This window comes from Neoarius graeffei, chromosome 2 (assembly GCF_027579695.1).
Source record: "Neoarius graeffei isolate fNeoGra1 chromosome 2, fNeoGra1.pri, whole genome shotgun sequence".
In the NCBI taxonomy this organism is placed as follows: Eukaryota; Metazoa; Chordata; class Actinopteri; order Siluriformes; family Ariidae; genus Neoarius; species Neoarius graeffei.
Genome location: NC_083570.1, coordinates 24195296 through 24214850, shown reverse-complemented (window position 1 = coordinate 24214850; position 19555 = coordinate 24195296). Strand labels below are relative to the sequence as shown.

Below are 19555 nucleotides of genomic sequence, written 5' to 3'. Positions count from 1 at the left end.
AGGTTAAGATGCATGCTAATAACTTGTTCACAAATGAGGTGTAAGCTGTAAAGGGGATAATGCCATTGACACTTAAGGTCCCCTATTTCAGATATCTGTTTCCCTTTATGATCAACTAATGTTACTAACCAAGCATGCAGCTCATTCCATCCAAGTGTTAGTCATACATCCACATAGTTCTCACAACACACTGTTTTAGCACAATCATATGACAGATTCTGAATTATGTACCTTATGGTTAAGGTTACGGATACTTTAGAGCCAGGGCCCTCTTCAAGTCATGATGCAGCCAGAGAGGAGGCCAGAGATATTCAAATAGAAGAAGAGGTTAAGGATGACAGTGCAAGTAGTGACAGCAGCACAGATGACGAGGAGGAAACAGTGAAGAGCAAGGAACAATGTGAGATGGAGATGAGGGACATTTCAGGCACTGAGTCACATACACTGCTTTCAGAACCAGATGATCTGCTGTCAGTTGACCCAGGCTTGTGGCCAGCAAAGTTAAGCGTCAGTGACAGGGCAATTATTGTTAGAAAGTTGGCAACAAGGGAAGACAAAGAAATGTCCAAAGATTCAGAGGGAAAGCCATTTCCAGACTACTTGAGGCATCGCATGGCAGAGAAAAGGTAAAAAGGGACTGGTTAGTTCATAGTGACAGTGCAAATGCTCATTTTTGCATTCCTTGTGTTCGTTTTTCACATGGATTAAAAAGGCCTTCTCACAGCACTCTGAATAGTGACCACAGGTACAAGATGCGTGACGTTAAGTGGCACCGCATGTACGATAAACTTCCAAATCATAAAAATAACAAGGCACTCAGGGACTGCTATTTGAAATGGAAAAACCTGCAGTGTTTTGTTATGGCTGAAAGTGGTACTGACCATCAGCTGCAAAGACGGATGCAGTCAGAGATCGAAAGAAATAAAGCTCTCTTCCCGAGACTACTTCATGTGACTCTGCACTTGGCATCAAGAAAGTTACCTTTCAGAGGCAAAAGAAAAGACTTAGATGTTCACAGTGGGAATTTCTTGGGCACACTAGAACACTTGTCCCACTATGACCCACTTTTGAAAGACCACCTAGAAAAAGTGAGGACTTCAAAAAAAAAAAAAAAGAAAGCAGACTAACTCATTATTTGAGCTTGGACATCCAAAATGAGTTAATTGAATTGTATGGGAAAAAGAGTCCTTAAAACAATTCTTAGGGAAAGGGAGGATGACCTCTATTATGGCATTATTTGTGATGCCACACCAGATATTTCCCACACTGAGAAAAATGTTGTGCTCATACAATACACCCCTTTTAATAAAGAAGTTAATAAAGAAGATTCATTGAGTTAAAACATTTCTACAGAAAAACAGGAAGTGAAAAAGCAGGGATGATGGTGTGTGTGCTTGAGGACCTAGGGATAGACATCAATAACTGCAGGGGACAAGGGTATGACAGTGGTGCAAATATGTCAGGGAAAGTCAAGGGAGTACAAGTGCAAATATTAAAAATAATCTGGCCACATTTTCACCTTGTGCCTCCCACACATTAAATCTTGTTGGTGTGCATGCTGGAAGGTCAAGTGTTGAAATGTCACCATTTTTTGGCTTCATTAATCGCCTTTACACATTTGTAAGTGCCAGTCCAGACCAATGGGCTATATACAAAGATACTACAGGCTGCTCTCTGCATAGCCTATCTGGCACTCACTGGAGTGCGCAGATTGATGCCGTTAAACCTGTAGCAAAACACTTATGCCCAGGTCAGAAGGCAGAAAGACGCATGCAGGCGTTTTGTGTCAAATCTTTCCATTGTGGTCAGACGTATTGCAAGACGCAAAGTTTTTAAGCTGAATCAACCAGTCGGAAGCAGATGTAGCTACACACAGGTTGATGCAGCACACAGAAAACCTTTAAAAATAAAAGGCCATAAGACTGCTTGCATGTTGTTGTAAACCATTTGCAGGTGCAGTCTGTGTCTACCTGCGATGCATCGCAGCCATCTCTAAAGACTTGTCTTCCCCTGTGTCAGCCTGCGTCTAGCTGCCACTAGCTGCTTTAACCTGCGATTGGTCGCTCAAGTGTTGCACGACGGCCTGTCTCTACATGCATCAACCTGCTAGTTGCACTGATTGAAAGCAGATCACAGCTAAAAAGCGAACAGATCATGATCCACTTGCCTCTACTAAAGACCTTCTGCAACACTCTGCCATTATCTGCTTCATCATGCATCGATTTTTTATTTATCGCAGGTAGATAAAAGTAGCTGAAAACTAGTTGCAGCCTGCCGTCTGACCTGGGCATTACCTGATGTCATGGAGGCCCTTGTTTCCATACTCAGCTCATGCAGTCTCACAAGTGAGGCTGAAGCTGTTGGTCTGAAGAAGTACTTTGTTGTTTGTTGCCATTGGACTTCTCACCATTTGGATGAAAGTATTGCAGTGTACTGATGACTGAAATGTGATACTCAAGTCAGGGAAAATATCACTTGAGGTGGAGGCAGTTAATGTAAATGCACTCAAAGATGAGATGCAGGCTCTTAGAAATGGATGAGATTCTTTCCTCTATGAGTTATAATTGATTGCTCATCAAACGAGGGTTCCACCTCAATTTAGAAAAGAACTCAGCCGTTAGAAGAAGAGGAAGAGGTTCCATGATGAGACCTCAGAAGAAACAGGTCAGGAAGACAGTGCAGAAACAACATTTTGAAACACTGTTTTTTTTTTTGACTGCCATGGACCAGATAATAAGTGACTTGGATACTCGGTTCCAAACCATAGCAAATATTATTGAAGAATTTGCAGCCATACTAAAAGTTGGGCAGTTAAGTCACAGTACTATTGCTTCTGTGTGTCAGCCACTGATAATTAAGTACACAATTGACCTCACACCTCAGTCTGAGAGTGAAATCAGGCATCTTAATTCAATATTTTCTGCCACTTTCCCCTCTGACTGCACCTGCCTTGCTCTCCTAAATGCAATTTACAAACTGCAAATCCAGAGCATTTTGGAGACATTTGCATTGCCCTTAGGATATTTTTGCACACTCCCAGTTACTGTTGCTGATGGGGAAAGGGTATTTAGTAAGCTGAAACTGATCAAGAGCTATCTGAAATCAACAATGGCTCAGGAGAAGATTTGATCAACAATTTTGCTACCAAGAAGGTTCAGCATTTGTCTTTTGGCATTTGAATTCTTGGTGATGCCCTGTGATGACCTGGTGACTTGTCCAGGGTGTACCCCACCTCTTGCCCATAGTCAGCTGGGGTAGGCTCCAGCTTGTCTTCGACCCTGCACAGGATAAGCGGTTACGGATAACAGATGGATGGATGCTTGGTGAGAAACATAATCTCTGTATATAAAATAGAACCATGTTGAAATTAAGAATACCTTAACAGGCATGTGAAAGAAATCCCCTTTTTCTGTTTTTGATATGTGCATTTGCAGGGAGCATGGTATGACCAATTTGTTGATGTAAAATTCATTATTGTGTTCAAAAATGTTCCGCTCTGTTGCACAACAAAGCTCAAAAGTGACTTTAAAACTGTATGTAGAGTATGTACAGTGGTTATCTAGCTCATTTGGGGCTGTTGAACATTAAATATTTGAGGTTGAAAATTTTATTCTCTACCATTTGAACTCTTTGTATGTTTCGCTGTTTTGCCATTGTTCACATTTATATTTGTTGTTATTAAATAAAGACTTGAATAAGTTGATGAATGTAGAGTTTTTCTCACTGCACTGCTGAATTGTATTGACTCTGTTTTCTATTAAATTGGCACAGCCAAAAAAAGACAGAAAGAAAGAAGGAACACTCCGTGGATTTCTTGCAGCGCACCAAGTAATTTTCTATCAATTAAATAGTTATTCATCAACCTAGAAATTTAACTGCATATAATGAGTCAGTACATGATGGAGACATAAGGATGAATTTGGAAGTCTGTTTGCGACAGCCAGGCCAGTCTACATTAAGTTTATACTTATCTACTAGTTTATCTACTAGCTACAGCCTGGGTCTCTAACTAAATACTGTCACCTGTGGGGTGGGTGGGTGTTATATTATATTCTTTCATAGGGCCCAAAACTTCTAGCGCCGCCCCTAGCGGAGTGTATGTTGCATGTTTGTGTGGGTTGAATGGTGTCGAGAGGGTATGTATGAACGGCATGCTCCCAATTGTTTTCATGGCTGTTGTCTAATTTTCTATTAATTTTAGATTTTTTAAAATTAATCTTCTAATAGCACTGTAAAATCTCTGTATTGGCTTGGGGCAGGGGGGCTCTTAGTTTTCTTTGGGTTTGTTTTGAGCATTGCTCTTTATTTGAGTTGTGATTTGATTGTTTGTGTGGTTACCACAAAGATCTGAAGACAGTTTGTTTATGATTGGGGAAATTTTTCTTGGTTTTCTATCTGGTGGGATGAAAACTGTGTACAGGCCATTGTTGCACTGTTGCCTTCCAAGACCTATTTGTTAGCGCCCTCATACTGGAGTCCGTGTGCTCTCTTAACTTGTTTTTACCTTTTATGGCTACAGTGAAATCAATAAATTATTTTCTCAAATACATTTGAGGAAGCCTGCAGCTCTCTCATTCATTTGATTGAATGGCCTGAATTGGGATGACAATTCATCGGACTGTTTTGAAGTGGGGTTATTCTGAGATTTTGGATAAAACCTCAGGGAGGTCGAGTCACTGGTGGTAGCCACAGATCTGCAATAATAATCTCATCTCATCTCATCTCATTATCTCTAGCCGCTTTATCCTTCTACAGGGTCGCAGGCAAGCTGGAGCCTATCCCAGCTGACTATGGGCGAAAGGCGGGGTACACCCTGGACAAGTCGCCAGGTCATCACAGGGCTGACACATAGACACAGACAACCATTCACACCTACGGTCAATTTAGAGTCACCAGTTAACCTAACCTGCATGTCTTTGGACTGTGGGGGAAACCCACGCGGACACGGGGAGAACATGCAAACTCCACACAGAAAGGCCCTCGCCGGCCACGGGGCTCGAACCCAGGACCTTCTTGCTGTGAGGCGACAGCGCTAACCACTACACCACCGTGCCGCCCTGCAATAATAATAATAATAATAATAATCACAACTGATTTCCACAGCCTGACCCAGGTGTTCTTGTTTTCACTTCATTACCATCAATATAAAAGGGGAAAGCTGTGGCCCTCTGAGTGATGTGGTGATGCATTGTCTCCTCACTACTCCAGGGTCCCCAGTTCAATCCTGAGCTTAGGTTCCCATCTGTGTTTGTTCTTCTCATGTCCATATGTGGGTTTCCTCCCAGTTTGCACATTGTGTAGTATTACTCTCTCCAAGTGTAATACTGTGGGTGGCACGGTGGTGTAGTGGTTAGCACGGTTGCCTCACAGCAAGAAGGTTCCGGGTTCAAACCCAGTGGCTGGCGAGGGCCTTTCTGTGTGGAGTTTGCATGTTCTCCCCGTGTCTGCGTGGGTTTCCTCTGGGTGGTCCGGTTTCCCCCACAATCCAAAGACATGCAGTTAGTTTGACATGGGGCAGCCTTGGGCTGAGGTGCCCTTGAGCAAGGTACCTGACCCCTGACTGCTCCCCGGGCGCTCTGGTGTGGCTGCCCACTGCTCTGAGTGTGTGTGTGTTCACTGCTTCAGATGGGTTAAATGCAGAGGATGAATTTCACTGTGCTTGAAGTGTGCATGTGAAAAATAAAGGTTTCTTCTTAAAGTGGTCTTTAGTTTCAGATTTAGTTGTAACACAGTGTTTGACTACAGCTGTTTAATGACAAGTGGCTCTCTGGGATTAAAAAGAAATAATACACACATGATCACAAAGTATGTCACACACACTGTAGTGAGGAACTGAGCTGGAAAACAAGATTTTGTAATTAAATAGATTGAAGCATAAGTTTTGTTTTTTGATTTTTTTTTAAATAAAATGACAGTTTGAAATGCTGTACTTCATACTGTATTCAGTAGATTCTGAGTTTTTGTGTGTTTGTTTCTGTAGGCTGTGCTCTCTCTGGTGATAATAAACAGACAGAAATCACACGACACAAAGGTGGTTCAGTGCTGTTACCCTGCTCCTGCTCTGACCTCAACACCAAACCTCAGAAAGTCACCTGGGAGACCAGCAGAACAGGACGTCTGACAGAAATGTTAAATGATGAGCACTACCGTGGCAGATTTAAGCTGTTTAATAACATTTCTCCTGCTAATCTGTCTCTGCTCCTATCTGACCTGAGAGAAGAGGATGGGGGAGTCTACAGGTGCAGCACTGGATTGCAGGAACACAGAGACATCAGGCTTTATATTAAAGGTAAAGCATTTAAATACACAATAAAAGTTGATCTTCACTGTGAAAGCAGGCTTGATTTGTCTTTAAATGAATTACAGTCACAGATGTAACAAAAATGTGGGGGAGTCACGTGATCAGCTGGACAAGATGGCAGCTTCGGTCGAATCCGCTCAACCCGGCGTTGCCATTTTTACTTTTATTTCCCGTTGTGACAACTATTATTTTTCTTATTTGACGGTACTACTGATTGTAAATACGCCATGTCCGATTCGAGCAAGAAATCTGAGGCAGGCCTTGCTGTAAAGACAAGAGGGATAACAACAAGAGAATCAAATCCGCTCCTCGCACCCTAATCTTTAATCCGCTCCGCTACACAACGCGCCAGCTGATTCCTCGCACCGCCAAGAAATCCCCGCTCATAGTGAACGGACGGACGGGTCGCTTTTCACCCGACTACAGCGGCTTCACCATCAAGCGGCGCTCAGCTTTCTCCCAAGCTATGAATATGGCCCGAGCAAAAGGAGCGGAGTTCTTCCTGCTCTACCCCGCCACGCTGAAAGGCAAAGCTGCCGGCAAAGCGGAGGTTTTCCAGCGCCCGGATAAGGCCGAGGATTTCATCAGATCCCTCCCGGCATCGCGAGCTCCACCTGCGGCCGGGAATGACGACTCGGTGCCCGAACAATCGGGCGAAGCTGTCGGCGAACTCCGGCTCTTTGAAACTGAATTATTCTACACCAGGGATGGGCAACTTGCATGATAAAGAGGGCCACAATTTTTCATCACCACCATCAGAGGGCCACATGACCTTCAACTAATCAGATATGAGAGAAGTTACAAAAGAATTTTAAATAAGAACAAAATATTTGTATATTCTTATGTCTGTATGTTTATTGAACCAACATAAATTTATTTAATATTTTCCACACTGAAATGCATTTTTAATATAATGCTCGTCTTGTTAAACGACAAACACAAGTTTGTTTTAAAAGAAACAAAGTGCAAAGGGCTCACATTCAATGAGGCACAAAACTAAAAAAAACAGCGGCCCAACATTAAGTGCAACTTAATGAGATACTTGTGGTTTTGCCTGCTGGCGCACAATAGACTGGATATCAATGTCAATCTTTGTGCATCCAATCCGCATCAAATGAAAAAGAGTATCATCCGTGAATCTGTTCCTCTCTTTTGACTCGATGTGCTTCATTGTTGAAAAGCTGCTCTCACAAATGTAAGTGCTCCCAAACACGCTGGCCATTGACAGAGCAAAATCTCTGAGGAGTGGAAAACGTGCCTCTGGTAGCAGTCTCCAAAATGAAATTTCCCTCTCATTGCGCTTTGCTTGAAAATACGGATCTGACTGCAACTCGCAGAGTTCGAGCTGCAGTTCTGATGGATGCTCGCTGACAGCAGCAGAGACGGGGTCTGTGAATAGCGTAATTCGTGGTTTCATCACATGAAAATCTTGGAAACGATTGTTAAACTGCTCCTGCAATTTTTCGATGTCGGCCCTATACTTCTGAAGCAGTTTCTCGCACCTGGGGTTATCTTTTCGTATCTCCTCACAAGCGGGAAAGTGTGCCAAATTTGGACGATGGGAAGAAAATCCTTCTATGAACAGGTCAAGTTTACGCTGGAATGCGGTTATGTGTGCATACAGATCGCAAACAGTTTGGTCTCTCCCCTGCAAGTGTGTGTTAAGGTGGTTGAGATGTGAGGTGATGTCTGTCAGAAAGGCCATGTCGCAAATAAACTGTGTGTCTTTGAGTTTTCTGCAGTAGGTGCTTGTATCACCACTAATACTGTTCTCCAAGAACACTGGTAGTTCAGAGCGCAGCGCAAAAAAACGCTCCAGACACTTCCCTCAACTCATCCATCTGATCTCAGCGTGCATTTGTAAATCCCCATACGCGGCGTCCACTTCATCCAAAAAGGCAATGAACCTCCTGTGACAAAGAGACCTGTTCCCCCCTCTGATGAGATTTTGTTACTTTGGTCACTAAATCCATAACGTGGCTAAAGTTCAGTGTCTTCGCGCAGAAGGCTTCCTGGAGAGCTAAAATGCATGGCATGTTAAAAAAATATTTTTGTCCTGCCATGTCAAACTCAGGCCTACAGCTCACAGTTAATATGAGGCTACTCACCTGGAGGAGCCCTGCAAAACCTCTGTTGCCCCTTTTCCACCAAAGCAGTTCCAGGGCTGGTTCGGGGCCAGTGCTTAGTTTGGAACCGGGTTTTCTGTTTCCACTGACAAAGAACTGGATCTGGGGCCAGAAAAACCGGTTCCAGGCTAGCACCAACTCTCTGCTGGGCCAGAGGAAAGAACCGCTTACGTCAGCAGGGGGGGCGGAGTTGTTAAGACCGCGAAAGATCGCCATTTTTAAGCGTCGAGAAGCAGCAGCTGTACAAACGCGAAGTCATCCATTATTATTATTTATTGTGGTTGTTGCTGCTGCTGCTTCTTCCGTGTTGTTTTTGCTTCGATATTCGCGCCAAGGTTTATGCAAACGTAGAGACGTAACTGACGTATACAGCGACGTAATGACGTGCTTCCTTTAGCACCGCGAGCTAAAGAAAGCGCCCTCTATCGGTCAACAGTGTGATTACAACTGTAAAAAAAAAAGGCAGCGGTTAATTTTTTTTCCTGATACTTAATAAATGATCTACGGGCCGCCAGTTGCCCATGTCTGTTCTACACGGTGCCCAGATTACACTGTTGAACATCAGCCGGAGTCTCACAGCACTGGTTTGTTAATATAATGTGTTTGATAGGGTTTTTTTCTTTGTTCTTCTGATTATGATTAGAGAGAAGTGGCTGACTTTAGCCTGGCCTGCATTAGCAGTTATGTTACAATCCTTTTGGTCCAGAATTATTTTTATTTTTTTCGCAGTCCAAATCCTGCGCTCTGATTGGCTGGTTACGGTCTTCTGGCGACTCGCTCGTTCACAACAACAACAAACATAGCAGCATTTTTGTCAACATTTATTTTTGCATTTCTCAGGAGAATAGCATTAATTTTACAGCATGGATAGCGATAACGACAGTGTTCACAGCGAAAGCGAGTTTTACTGCCCTGAGGAAGAAGACATAAAATAAAACATTTCAGGAGAAAGCTAAAAACCTAACTTGCTAACGCCGAGCAAAAACATGGCTGAATCCTGAATGACTCCTATTTGTATAAATAGGGGACTACATAGGCGGCAAAATGTAGTTGTTTTCCTGCCATGGAAGTGCACTTGTAAACCGAAGAGAAAGCAATTTGCATTACAGCCGTGAATGAGGATTCAAAATGGCGGCTCGGTTCGGTTTGTTCATTTTGTGTTCATATCGGCGAGTCGGTTTGCCACAGCTGCTGGCACTATATTTTATCATTAGGTATATGGTGGATTACTTTCCGACCGCCACGCAATAATGGGTGATTTTGGTTTAGAATTGTGACAGGTTAAATACACCACATAAGAGGACCAGTGTCCTTACTTTTATGCGTCGCTGGAAAATTGACCTGGCTCTTCTACAGGAGACACACCTGTTAAGCAGAGACTCGGGTCGCATGGCGAACAGGTTTTACCACAGAACTGCTTCCTCTTCAGCTGAATCAAAAAATAAAGGAGTGGCTGTCGTATGTAAATGTGATCTCAAAATTAAGGTGCTGGATATATGGGCGGACACTGCAGGAAGGATAGTAATGGCCAAGGTGGAACTGTATGGGAGGAAGGTAGCTATTATCTCTGCTTATACTCCAAACAAATTTGATAAGATTTTCTATGACACGCTTACAAAGAGAATGCAATAATTATCTGAATATTCTTTCATCGTGGGGGCCGACATGAATGCAGTGTGGCATACAGACGCTCGATCTAGCATGAGTACCTCCAGGGATCAGGAGCTAGCAACTGCAGCTCTACGATCCCGGGCGGAGACTCTCGGTTTAATAGACATGTGAAAAGACTAGTAATGAAGGACTACTCTCTTTTTCGGCCAGACAGAAATCTCATCTCATTATCTCTAGCCACTTTATCCTTCTACAGGGTCGCAGGCAAGCTGGAGCCTATCCCAGCTGACTACGGGCGAAAAGCGGGGTACACCCTGGACAAGTCACCAGGTCATCACAGGGCTGACACATAGACACAGACAACCATTCACACTCACATTCACACCTACGGTCAATTTAGAGTCACCAGTTAACCTAACCTGCATGTCTTTGGACTGTGGGGGAAACCGGAGCACCCGGAGGAAACCCACGCGGACACGGGGAGAACATGCAAACTCCACACAGAAAGGCCCTCGCCGGCCCCGGGGCTCGAACCCAGGACCTTCTTGCTGTGAGGCGACAGCGCTAACCTCTACACCACCGTGCCGCCCCAGACAGAAATCATTCTCAACTTTTTCAGAAAATTCATGATGCCATTTTGCTGCCTATTGCTTTGTCAGACCATAATGGGGTATTTTGTTGTGGAACTTTGGGCTGCTTATCCAAGCGTGCTACTAGATGGTGTTTCAATACCACCTTGTTAAAAAACAATGATTATGAATGCCAGTGTCTGCACCAATTAGAGGATTTTTTTTTTTTTTGAGTTTAATTTGGGCTCGGTTGTAGGGCTGGGTATCACCAGATACCTCACGATACAATACTATGGCAATATTTTGCCCACGATAACGATAATATCACGGTACAGCAATTCTGCGATAATCAATATATTGCACGAAATTTCAACCACATCACGATATCTGTGTCACTGAAGAAAATCAGAATTTATTGACCACTGTAAAATTACATTTCACATACATAACTACACACTCTTGCCAGACATATTTGTCTCTATTCCACTGCTGGCAAAACTAAGAGTTGCTTCACTACAACATACAGAAAATTCCCATTTCTGTGCTAGTATTATCAACTTTTTTGTAAGCATGGACACATCAGTGCTGCTTAACAAGCAGAATCAAATTGTTTTATGAAAACTTAAAACTTGCACTGCAGACTGCACATACATTTCAGTGCTAACACTAATATCAATTTGTTCTTTGTAAACTTGAGAACCTGAGAACATTTAACTTGTGCTTATTTTGCAGGAACAACACACTATCTGAAACACATTGAAAAGTGCAGTGGGCATCTTAGTCTCCCTGAGCACAATTATGAAACAAAGTGCAGTGTGGGTCAGTGTCCACACACTGAAACTGAACTGAAACCTCAGTGAATCATGTTTCTTCTGAACTTAGAGTAAATACTCAAAATGCAGTGTCTCTCACACACACTGAAATTGAAAATGCAAAATAAAGTGCAGCTTCTTGCCTTTGGCCTTAAATGACAAAATTAAGTTCACAGTTACAGTAAGTCACACATCACTGAAGTAGACGGGAGGACTTTGGCGGTGTCCAGTGTAGTTTGCTTCGGGTCGGGTTTCGGTGGCTCCGGCTGAGCTAATATGTCGGGGTGGTGTCGTGCTAAGTAAGTTCGCAAGTTTGTTGTGTTACCTGAATATCTAATTGGAGCGAAACAGGTTTTGCAGAGTGCGTACTCTTTGTCCAGCTCACTGTTTTTTCTCCTTTCCTTTGGAATCCAAAGTGCCTCCAAACATCTGCCTTAAAGTTCGGCGGCGTCTCTAGGTTTACATTAACAGCCATGCTTGCTTGTTTTTTTTTTTCCTCACTGCAACCGCCGGGGAAAAAAGAGAAGATGAAGAGTGCCTTGCAGTGAGGGAGCGGCACAGCGACACCTTGCGGAGCGGAGGTGCAGAAGTCATACTGGATTTACAACCCGTCTGAAACATGATTTATTATTTGAAAAAATATCGATATTCAAATTTTGAGTATCGATATTGAATCGGAAGACAAAGTATCGCGATATATCGCCGTATCGATATTTTTGCACACCCCTACTCGGTTGATGAGCCCAGCAATGCTACGCGCTTCACCTCAAATTTGCGTAAGGCTAGAACAGCGAAATTACAAACTCTGGAAGCTGACTTGGCCAGAATAGATTTGACCTTACAAAGTAACGACTCCCAACAGATTGAATTACAACGTGACATCATTAAAAAATAAATGAATAATATTTTAAAGCAACAGTCAGAATTCCTAATACATAGGTCTAAGCAGCGTTACTATTTTCAGGGGTCTAGACCCAGTCACCTTCTAGCCTCCAAAATCAGGACAAATGAATACTTTGACATCCCTTCTATCAGGTACGCGGCGGGCAAAATTGTAACTCAACTAAAGCAGGTGAATGAGACCTTTCGCACGTTTTACTCTAATTTATACCAATCAGAGACAGTTAGATAGAGATAGGTGTCACAATTTCCTTGACCAGCTAGATCTACCACAGATGGCAGCAACTGATTCTTTGCAACTTAACGCACCCATATCGCTGGAAGAGCTTAAGTCAGCGGCTCTCGTCATGCAAAGAAATAAATCACCAGGGTTTGATGGAATACCACCCGAAGTATACGTGGAATTCTGGGACAAGCTAGGCCCACTACTTCTAGACATGATGACATCTATAGACAAGGCAGTTTTTCAAGAGACGTCAATATAGCCCTGATATCTTTACTCTTAAAGAAAGACAAGGATCCTGTAGACTGCAGTAGTTCTAGACCACTCTGTTGATCTTGCTGCAGATCTTAAAATATATGCAAATGTGCTGGCTCAACGCATTCAGAATCACATGCCGACATTAGTCAGCTGCGATCAAACTGGATTTATAAAGTCTAGGCTAGCTGCGGACGATGTCAGACGACTCCTCCATATCGTCGCTGTCAGTTCAAAACCTGCTATGTGACAATTTGGGTCAAATTGGGTTCTCTTTTGCAATTTACGTTAATATAATGCTGCAATTAGCTATTTTGATGGATATTTAACTGACCAAGCTAATAATAGAACAAGTAAACTTTTACTGGCTTCTCAGCTTATTTCAGAGTTTTATTCAGTTTTGTACGTCTCCTGGAAAAAAGCAAAAATGTCACATAGCAGGTTTTGACCTGACGGCAACGATATAATGCTGCAGGAGACAAAACAGCCCCAGCTGCAGTTCTATCCCTTGACACTATGAAAGCCTTTGACGGGCTGGAGTGGTCCTTTCTGTGGGTGGTAATAGAAAAAATGGGTTTTGGTGGAAACTTTATTCATATGATTAAGGTTCTGTACTTAAATCCCTCAGCCCTGGTACTCACTGGCCAACTAGCCTCTGCACTCTTTCCAGTCACTAGATCATCCCGACAGGGCTGTCCCCTGAGTCCAGCACTTTTTGCACTTTCTTTTGAGCCACTTGCTCAGCTGATTCGTCAGTCTTCCAATGTGCATCCTATTTCAGTTTGCGACACTTATCTCCACTTGTCTTGATATGCCGATGACATTTTGGTCTTTATGGAGAATCCACTACAATCTATACCTAACTTGCTGTCCATTTGTGAAGAATTTAGTTGTCTCTCTGGTTTTAAGATCAACTGGACCAAGTCCTCATTACTTCCTCTTAATGATTCGGCTAGGAGGTTGCAATTTGCAGCTGGTCTTCCAGTTGTCCAGGACTTTAAATATCTCGGGATACAAATCTTCCCATCCTTGAATCGCACTGTAACACACAACTACTCAGACACAATGAATAAAATTAAAGCAGACTTGGACAGGTGGATTAGTCTCCCCAACTCTCTCTGAGCTCGTATCTCTGTAGTCAAAATTAATATTTTGCTCAGAATAAATTTTATCAGTTTAATGATCCCCCTCTCCCCTCCTGTCAATTATTGGAACAAATTACATTCTAGTATTTCACGGTTTATCTGGAACAGGACGCGTCCGTACCTCAAACTGTCAACTATATGAAGAGGAGTGGCCAGTGGTGGCTTCTCGGTACCTAACTGTAAGTTTTATTTCTGGTCATTCGTGCTTAGGTCATTACTTGTATGGTGTGACTCTAATGCATCAGTTTCCTGGCGTAGGCGAGAGGAAAATTGTGTGAGACCCTGGAACTTGCAGGAGGTTCTCTTTGCTAATATATCCAATAAGCAATGTCGGTTGCATTTTGGCTCAATAGTTTCACAACTTATTCAGACATGGCGTGCGGCTGAACTTCAATGCAAGATCTCCTGCAAGTGGCATACACTTACACCGATCTTTACCAACCGAGGCCTTTTGATTGGAGGAAGACCTATTTCATGTTCTGCCTGGAGTAATAGTCATATTCCCACTTTAGACGATGTTTATGGTGACTAGAGGTGGAATTGGGATTAATTAAATTATAAATTATGTAATAATTGATAATTTAGTTAATCAATTTATAATTAAAGATCAGTCTCATAAAATCTTAAATTATTAATCTTAATATTCACCGTGAATGGTTACATTCAAGATTAATGGTAGCTCTGCATTAGATGGGAAACCCAGTTGTATACAAAAGCTAAATTTGAAGGAAAAAGGAGTTCTAAATAGTTGACCTTGTGAATAAACAACAGGAACAAGTAAAATGTAATTCAATTTGATTAGCTTTTATTTGTCTACTACTCACTAATAAGAATCTCACAAAATACATTCAATGTCGGGCAAAGGTAATAACAAGGCACAACAATGGAACAATTACACCTGGGCCATAGGTTTGGGGCAGGAGACAGGGGGAGAGAGAGAGAAAGAGAGAGATAGGAAAAGAGAATCCCTTGTGTGTGTGTGTGTGTGTGTGTGTGAGACTAGGGAAAGCCGATGCGTGCGTGTGTGTAGGTGTGTGTGTGTGTGTATCTGTGGGCAGATGCTAACGACTAGCCACTCTAGCAATGCTTAAGCAAAATGGCGGTCAATGCCTAGATGTCGTAAACTAGGTGACGTATCACAGGTAGCTCAATGAGGGAGGTACCAAAATGGCGTCGGGGAATATGGCGCCTGCAGGCCTAGTCGAGAACACAAGCCTACCAGCTAGCGTATCACCCTGAGGTAGCTAGCAATGAATTGCTAATGAGAATCTGGCCACGTTACAGCTGGATCCAAACACTGTGCTTAACAACAATTTCCAACAGACTATCTAGGCAAAGAACTCAACGCGAGGGAGAGAGATAGAGAGAGAGAGATAGAGAGAGGGGAAGAGTAATAGGTGTTGGATGGAGAGGACTAGGCCTTGTAGCGGTCCAGCCTCGGGGCTTAAAATAACAAACTTGTCGCTGCGCTGCTAATCAGATAGGGAAGCTAGCAATGGAGTTAAGGAAAGACATAAACATGCAAGATACCCCGTTTAACAAGTTCAAAGAAAAACAGAACCAAAACAAACAATAAAAGACACCTTCCGTGTCTGAGCGGGTATGCTAAACAGCTCAAAGCTTAAACATGACCCTAACAACCATCTGAATAAGCTACAAATTACTAAAATTTGCCCAAGTGCCTACTCAATGCGATGGAAGTTCGTTCTCCGATGTCCGCGCTGAGGGTCGCGGTCCGAGGAGAGGAGGTTAGCGGCGAGTTGCGTCCAACCGCGGCTAAACGAAGCAGGGAGATGGAGGCCTAGCTGGTCCACGGTGCTTTGGGAGAAACCTCCGGTGATGCGTCGACGAGAAAAAGGCTGAGAGGAGCGAAGCTGTCTGCAAATGCCTCTTAGCGTGGAAAACTACTTAACTGTAGTTAAACTTTGCAAAGGTTTAGAATCAAAACCACTATATCACTGAAACCTAGCGGGTCGTTCAAAAGTTCGGCCGAAACTAATTTGAACAGGCTGTTCTCAGACAATAGCGGTTAGTCTCAACACTGTAGCGAGCGTGCCTACAGTGACTCTGGGCTGTGTACCTTTCAAGATATTAGAGACAGGTATAATGTGCCTGTATGCTCGTTCTTTTTCTATTTGCAGCTTAGATAATCTCTACTGGCACATGGTGCCCCGGGGCAACAATCTTTACCAGTCCACCCACTATACAAGTTACTCATCACACAAACTAAAAATAGAGGTACGCTCTCTGCATTATATCACTTCTTCCTGGAGGCCTCTTATAATGAATGACCACTTGACAGAATGTGGAGGCGTGACTGCCCCAATCTTGATTCTGATTTTGAATGGTCACAGGTCTGGGCCAATATTAGGGAGGCTTCCCGCAACCCAGACCACCAGCAGATCCACTTTAACTATATACACAGAACATATTTAACCCCTCGCAAGCTCCATTGTATGAAGTTGATAACTGATCCCTTGTGTAGTCTATGTTCTATGAAAGCCTCTGGCACTTTTTTGCATATGATGTGGAATTGCCCTCCTGTCTCACAGTTCTGGTCTAAAATGGCAGCTAAGTTATCTGACTTGGTATCAGTGACCATACCAGTGACTATACTTGTCCTTCTGCTAAACGATCTGTCAGAGATGAATATTACAAATCTTAAAAAGCGCGTTGTTCTAGCCGGCCTGACGGCTGCCAAGAAGTTGATTGCGTTGCGATGGAAACCTCCCCATTCTCTCACCATCAGACACTGGGCCCATACTTTCCTGGATGTAATTTATTTAGAACTGTCAACTGCTAGAGTTAATGGCGCTAGTGAGGCTACCATAAACAACTGGCACACAGTAGCTGAGTCGCTGAAAGAACTTGGAGGATGAACACTTCCCTTACTTGATGCCTTTTTGTGAGACTCGTAATCTCCTTGTTTCCCCTGTGTGTGTGTGTGTGTGTGTGTTAGAGATATACCGTAAAATCTATAGGATGCCAGTAGACTCGAGTGAGCGTACCTAATGAGTGTAGTGCTGGGGTGGGAGGGGGTGCTGCCCCCCCACTCATGTCCTTTTGGTTTCGTTTGTTTGCACTTTATTTACATGCAAAGTTGTTAATTACTAGTTATAATAATAATAATAATAATTTGTTACTGTCAATTCTTGTATTGTCTATTGTCCAATTAACGAGTTGTTTTCGGTTGTAACTCGTGTTCTTGTTCAAATTAACATTTGGTCACAAAAAAGATGTAACAAAAATGTCTCCTCCGTTTACCATCACAAAAGGGGAAATAAATAATCTCATGTTGTGACGCATCAGTATCAAGTTATAAATGGCAGTAAATAGTGATGATGGATATCAGACTGAGCTGAACTTTGGAATGCTATCAGATTGGATTTGACACATTTCTCAGTCTAAACTATTTTATTTGTAACACTGTCGTGCTTATAGAGCGACATGACGCCTGACAAAAGCCGAAATAAACATTAAAAAAGGCTTCAGTAGTTGTCACTGTCCATCATAACATCATTTAATGTCTACAGAAATCTGTCACTAGACTCGGTGTGATAGTAACTTAACATTAATAAACAGTCTGTACATCAGCTGATACTTTAGAAAGTCTTTTTAAACACGTCTTTAGGTTCAGTTAATTTGTAATGAAGGGTTTATGTAGGTGTCATGTAGCCCTAAGACGATGTCCCTTCAGTAACCTTGCCTTTATAAGATGAGGTGCATGCCATAAACACAGATGATAATAACTATTTTATTGTTTGTATGCCAGGTGAAGTATCTTAAAGGTGCTGACTGCAAAGTCATCTGAAATTTTCAAAATTTGTTATTCTGCATGGCATTTTGCTATGTCTCGCAAGAACAATATGATGCAGATGAGACGTGATCATTTTGATGTGCTTTTCCCCATTTTGGGTCCGTGTTCCAACCTTTTGAGGTAAGCAGTATGTCCCTAAGGAAGTAGGCGAACGCGAGTAGCTTTAACTAATTAGCATAACTATGGAATGGCCCTGCGTCACACCAAGATGGCGATGCACAGAAAACATCATGCCAATTAAAAATGTATATTTTATCAGCAGTTCGAAAAGCTGAAAGATGCAGGCATCACAGATCCATTTAATTTACCCACAAATGTATTTATTTATTCTGCTCACTGTACTCTGTCTCGTGGGTGTGCTCTTGCTGTCTGTGTGTGTGTGTCTGCGCACGTGCACAGCTCCAGATGGTTTAAATGCAAAGGAGGAATTTCACTGCGCTTGAGTTTACACGTGACAAAAATTTAAAGCTTCTTAATTTTCCCACAAATCTATTTATTCCACTTGAAATGTGTTCAGCAAACTAGCTACTGGATTTGGGACACTACAACATCCTGAACTATTCAGTATTTGGGATTTCTAAATACACTAGAGATGCTAAAGGTTTACAAAAGTACAGATGCCTACCAATATGTTGAGGCAGGATTTGTGCCAGAATGTTATGGGAAATTCTCGAGAAAGAAAAATACCTATATAAAATAAATAAAAAAAATAAAATAAAAAATATAAAAAAATACACAGTAAACAGCCAGTTATGATTAATCCCCTTCATCCTTATACATTGTGAAAATCAAATTTTTGTACATCTTTTTAAAAATGTTGTGATTTACAAGCAGGGAATATTAATAATTGCTGTGCTTCTGTTATTAACTGTAAATGTGATGTTTACAGGCTGTGAGCTGGTGAAGGCAGGGTTAGAGGCGGTGACTGGGTTCACAGGAGAGTCTGTAGTTCTGCCCTGCGTCTGCACTGACCTACAGGACAAACCAAAGTCTGTAAAATGGGCGTTTAGAAGAGAATCTGGAACAAATTATCAGGAAATTTACCCTGAACAGACTGGACATCACAGGAACAGAGTCAAACTGGTCAGTAAAAACCCTCCAGGAAACCTCTCTCTACTCATACCAGACCTGACTGAAGAGGATCAGGGAGAGTACAGATGTTCTGCACAGACTGATCACAGATATTTCAGACTATCTGTTAAAGGTACATTTGTTCATTAATGACCGTGAGCATGCTTTACTCCAGTGTCATGGGCCATATTACTCACAGTGATATTAAAACTAATTCCTGTTTAAGTTTTATCGTTCTTTTCAGTCAGAAGAAGAGAAACTTCAACACACTCAAGCAAAACAGACACAACACCTCCATCAGAACCAACAACACTGGAACAAGATAAACCGCAAACACACAGCAGCCTCCCTATAGGTGCCAAAACTTTTCATTTTATTCAATAATGAAAAGGTAAAAAAAACCACCACATCCCTATTACGTTTATTAACTTTGTTGTGTTTTATGACAGTTTTTGGCATTCTGGCAGTTTTATTGTTGGTGATACCTGGTGTAGTGACATTTATTTGTTGGAGACGTAGAGGTACACACGCACGCGCGCACACACACACTTTGAGATTGATTAACTGAAAACCTTTCGAACCAGAAGCTATCAAACCAGCAGCACTTCTGTAAGTCACTCTGGATAAGGAAAACTAAAGGTCTTTTCTCTTTAGGAGGAAGATGTGGAGAGAACAGGATGACTGAAGAACGTCCAGACTGGAAGAGAAAGCAGAAGGATCAGGTT

The 19555-nt window shown here is 42.4% G+C and overlaps 2 protein-coding genes across 2 annotated transcripts in view; both read left to right on the top strand.

The window, feature by feature from the left end:
• LOC132881495 (junctional adhesion molecule-like) overlaps nucleotides 1-19296 on the top strand; it is a 160126-nt gene extending 140830 nt beyond the window's left edge. Inside the window, exon 10 of the mRNA XM_060914003.1 lies at nucleotides 19280-19296. The gene's annotated coding sequence lies outside the window, so the exon portion shown is untranslated. The remainder of the gene's footprint in view (nucleotides 1-19279) is intronic.
• Nucleotides 235-18986, top strand: LOC132869193 (junctional adhesion molecule-like). The gene is made up of 4 exons (XM_060902530.1): nucleotides 235-626; nucleotides 3435-3442; nucleotides 5981-6289; nucleotides 18649-18986. Exons 1-4 carry the CDS (start codon nucleotides 235-237, stop codon nucleotides 18978-18980), a joined length of 1041 nt encoding a protein of 346 aa, XP_060758513.1. The 3' UTR covers nucleotides 18981-18986.
• Nucleotides 19297-19555: the final 259 nt, after the last annotated feature.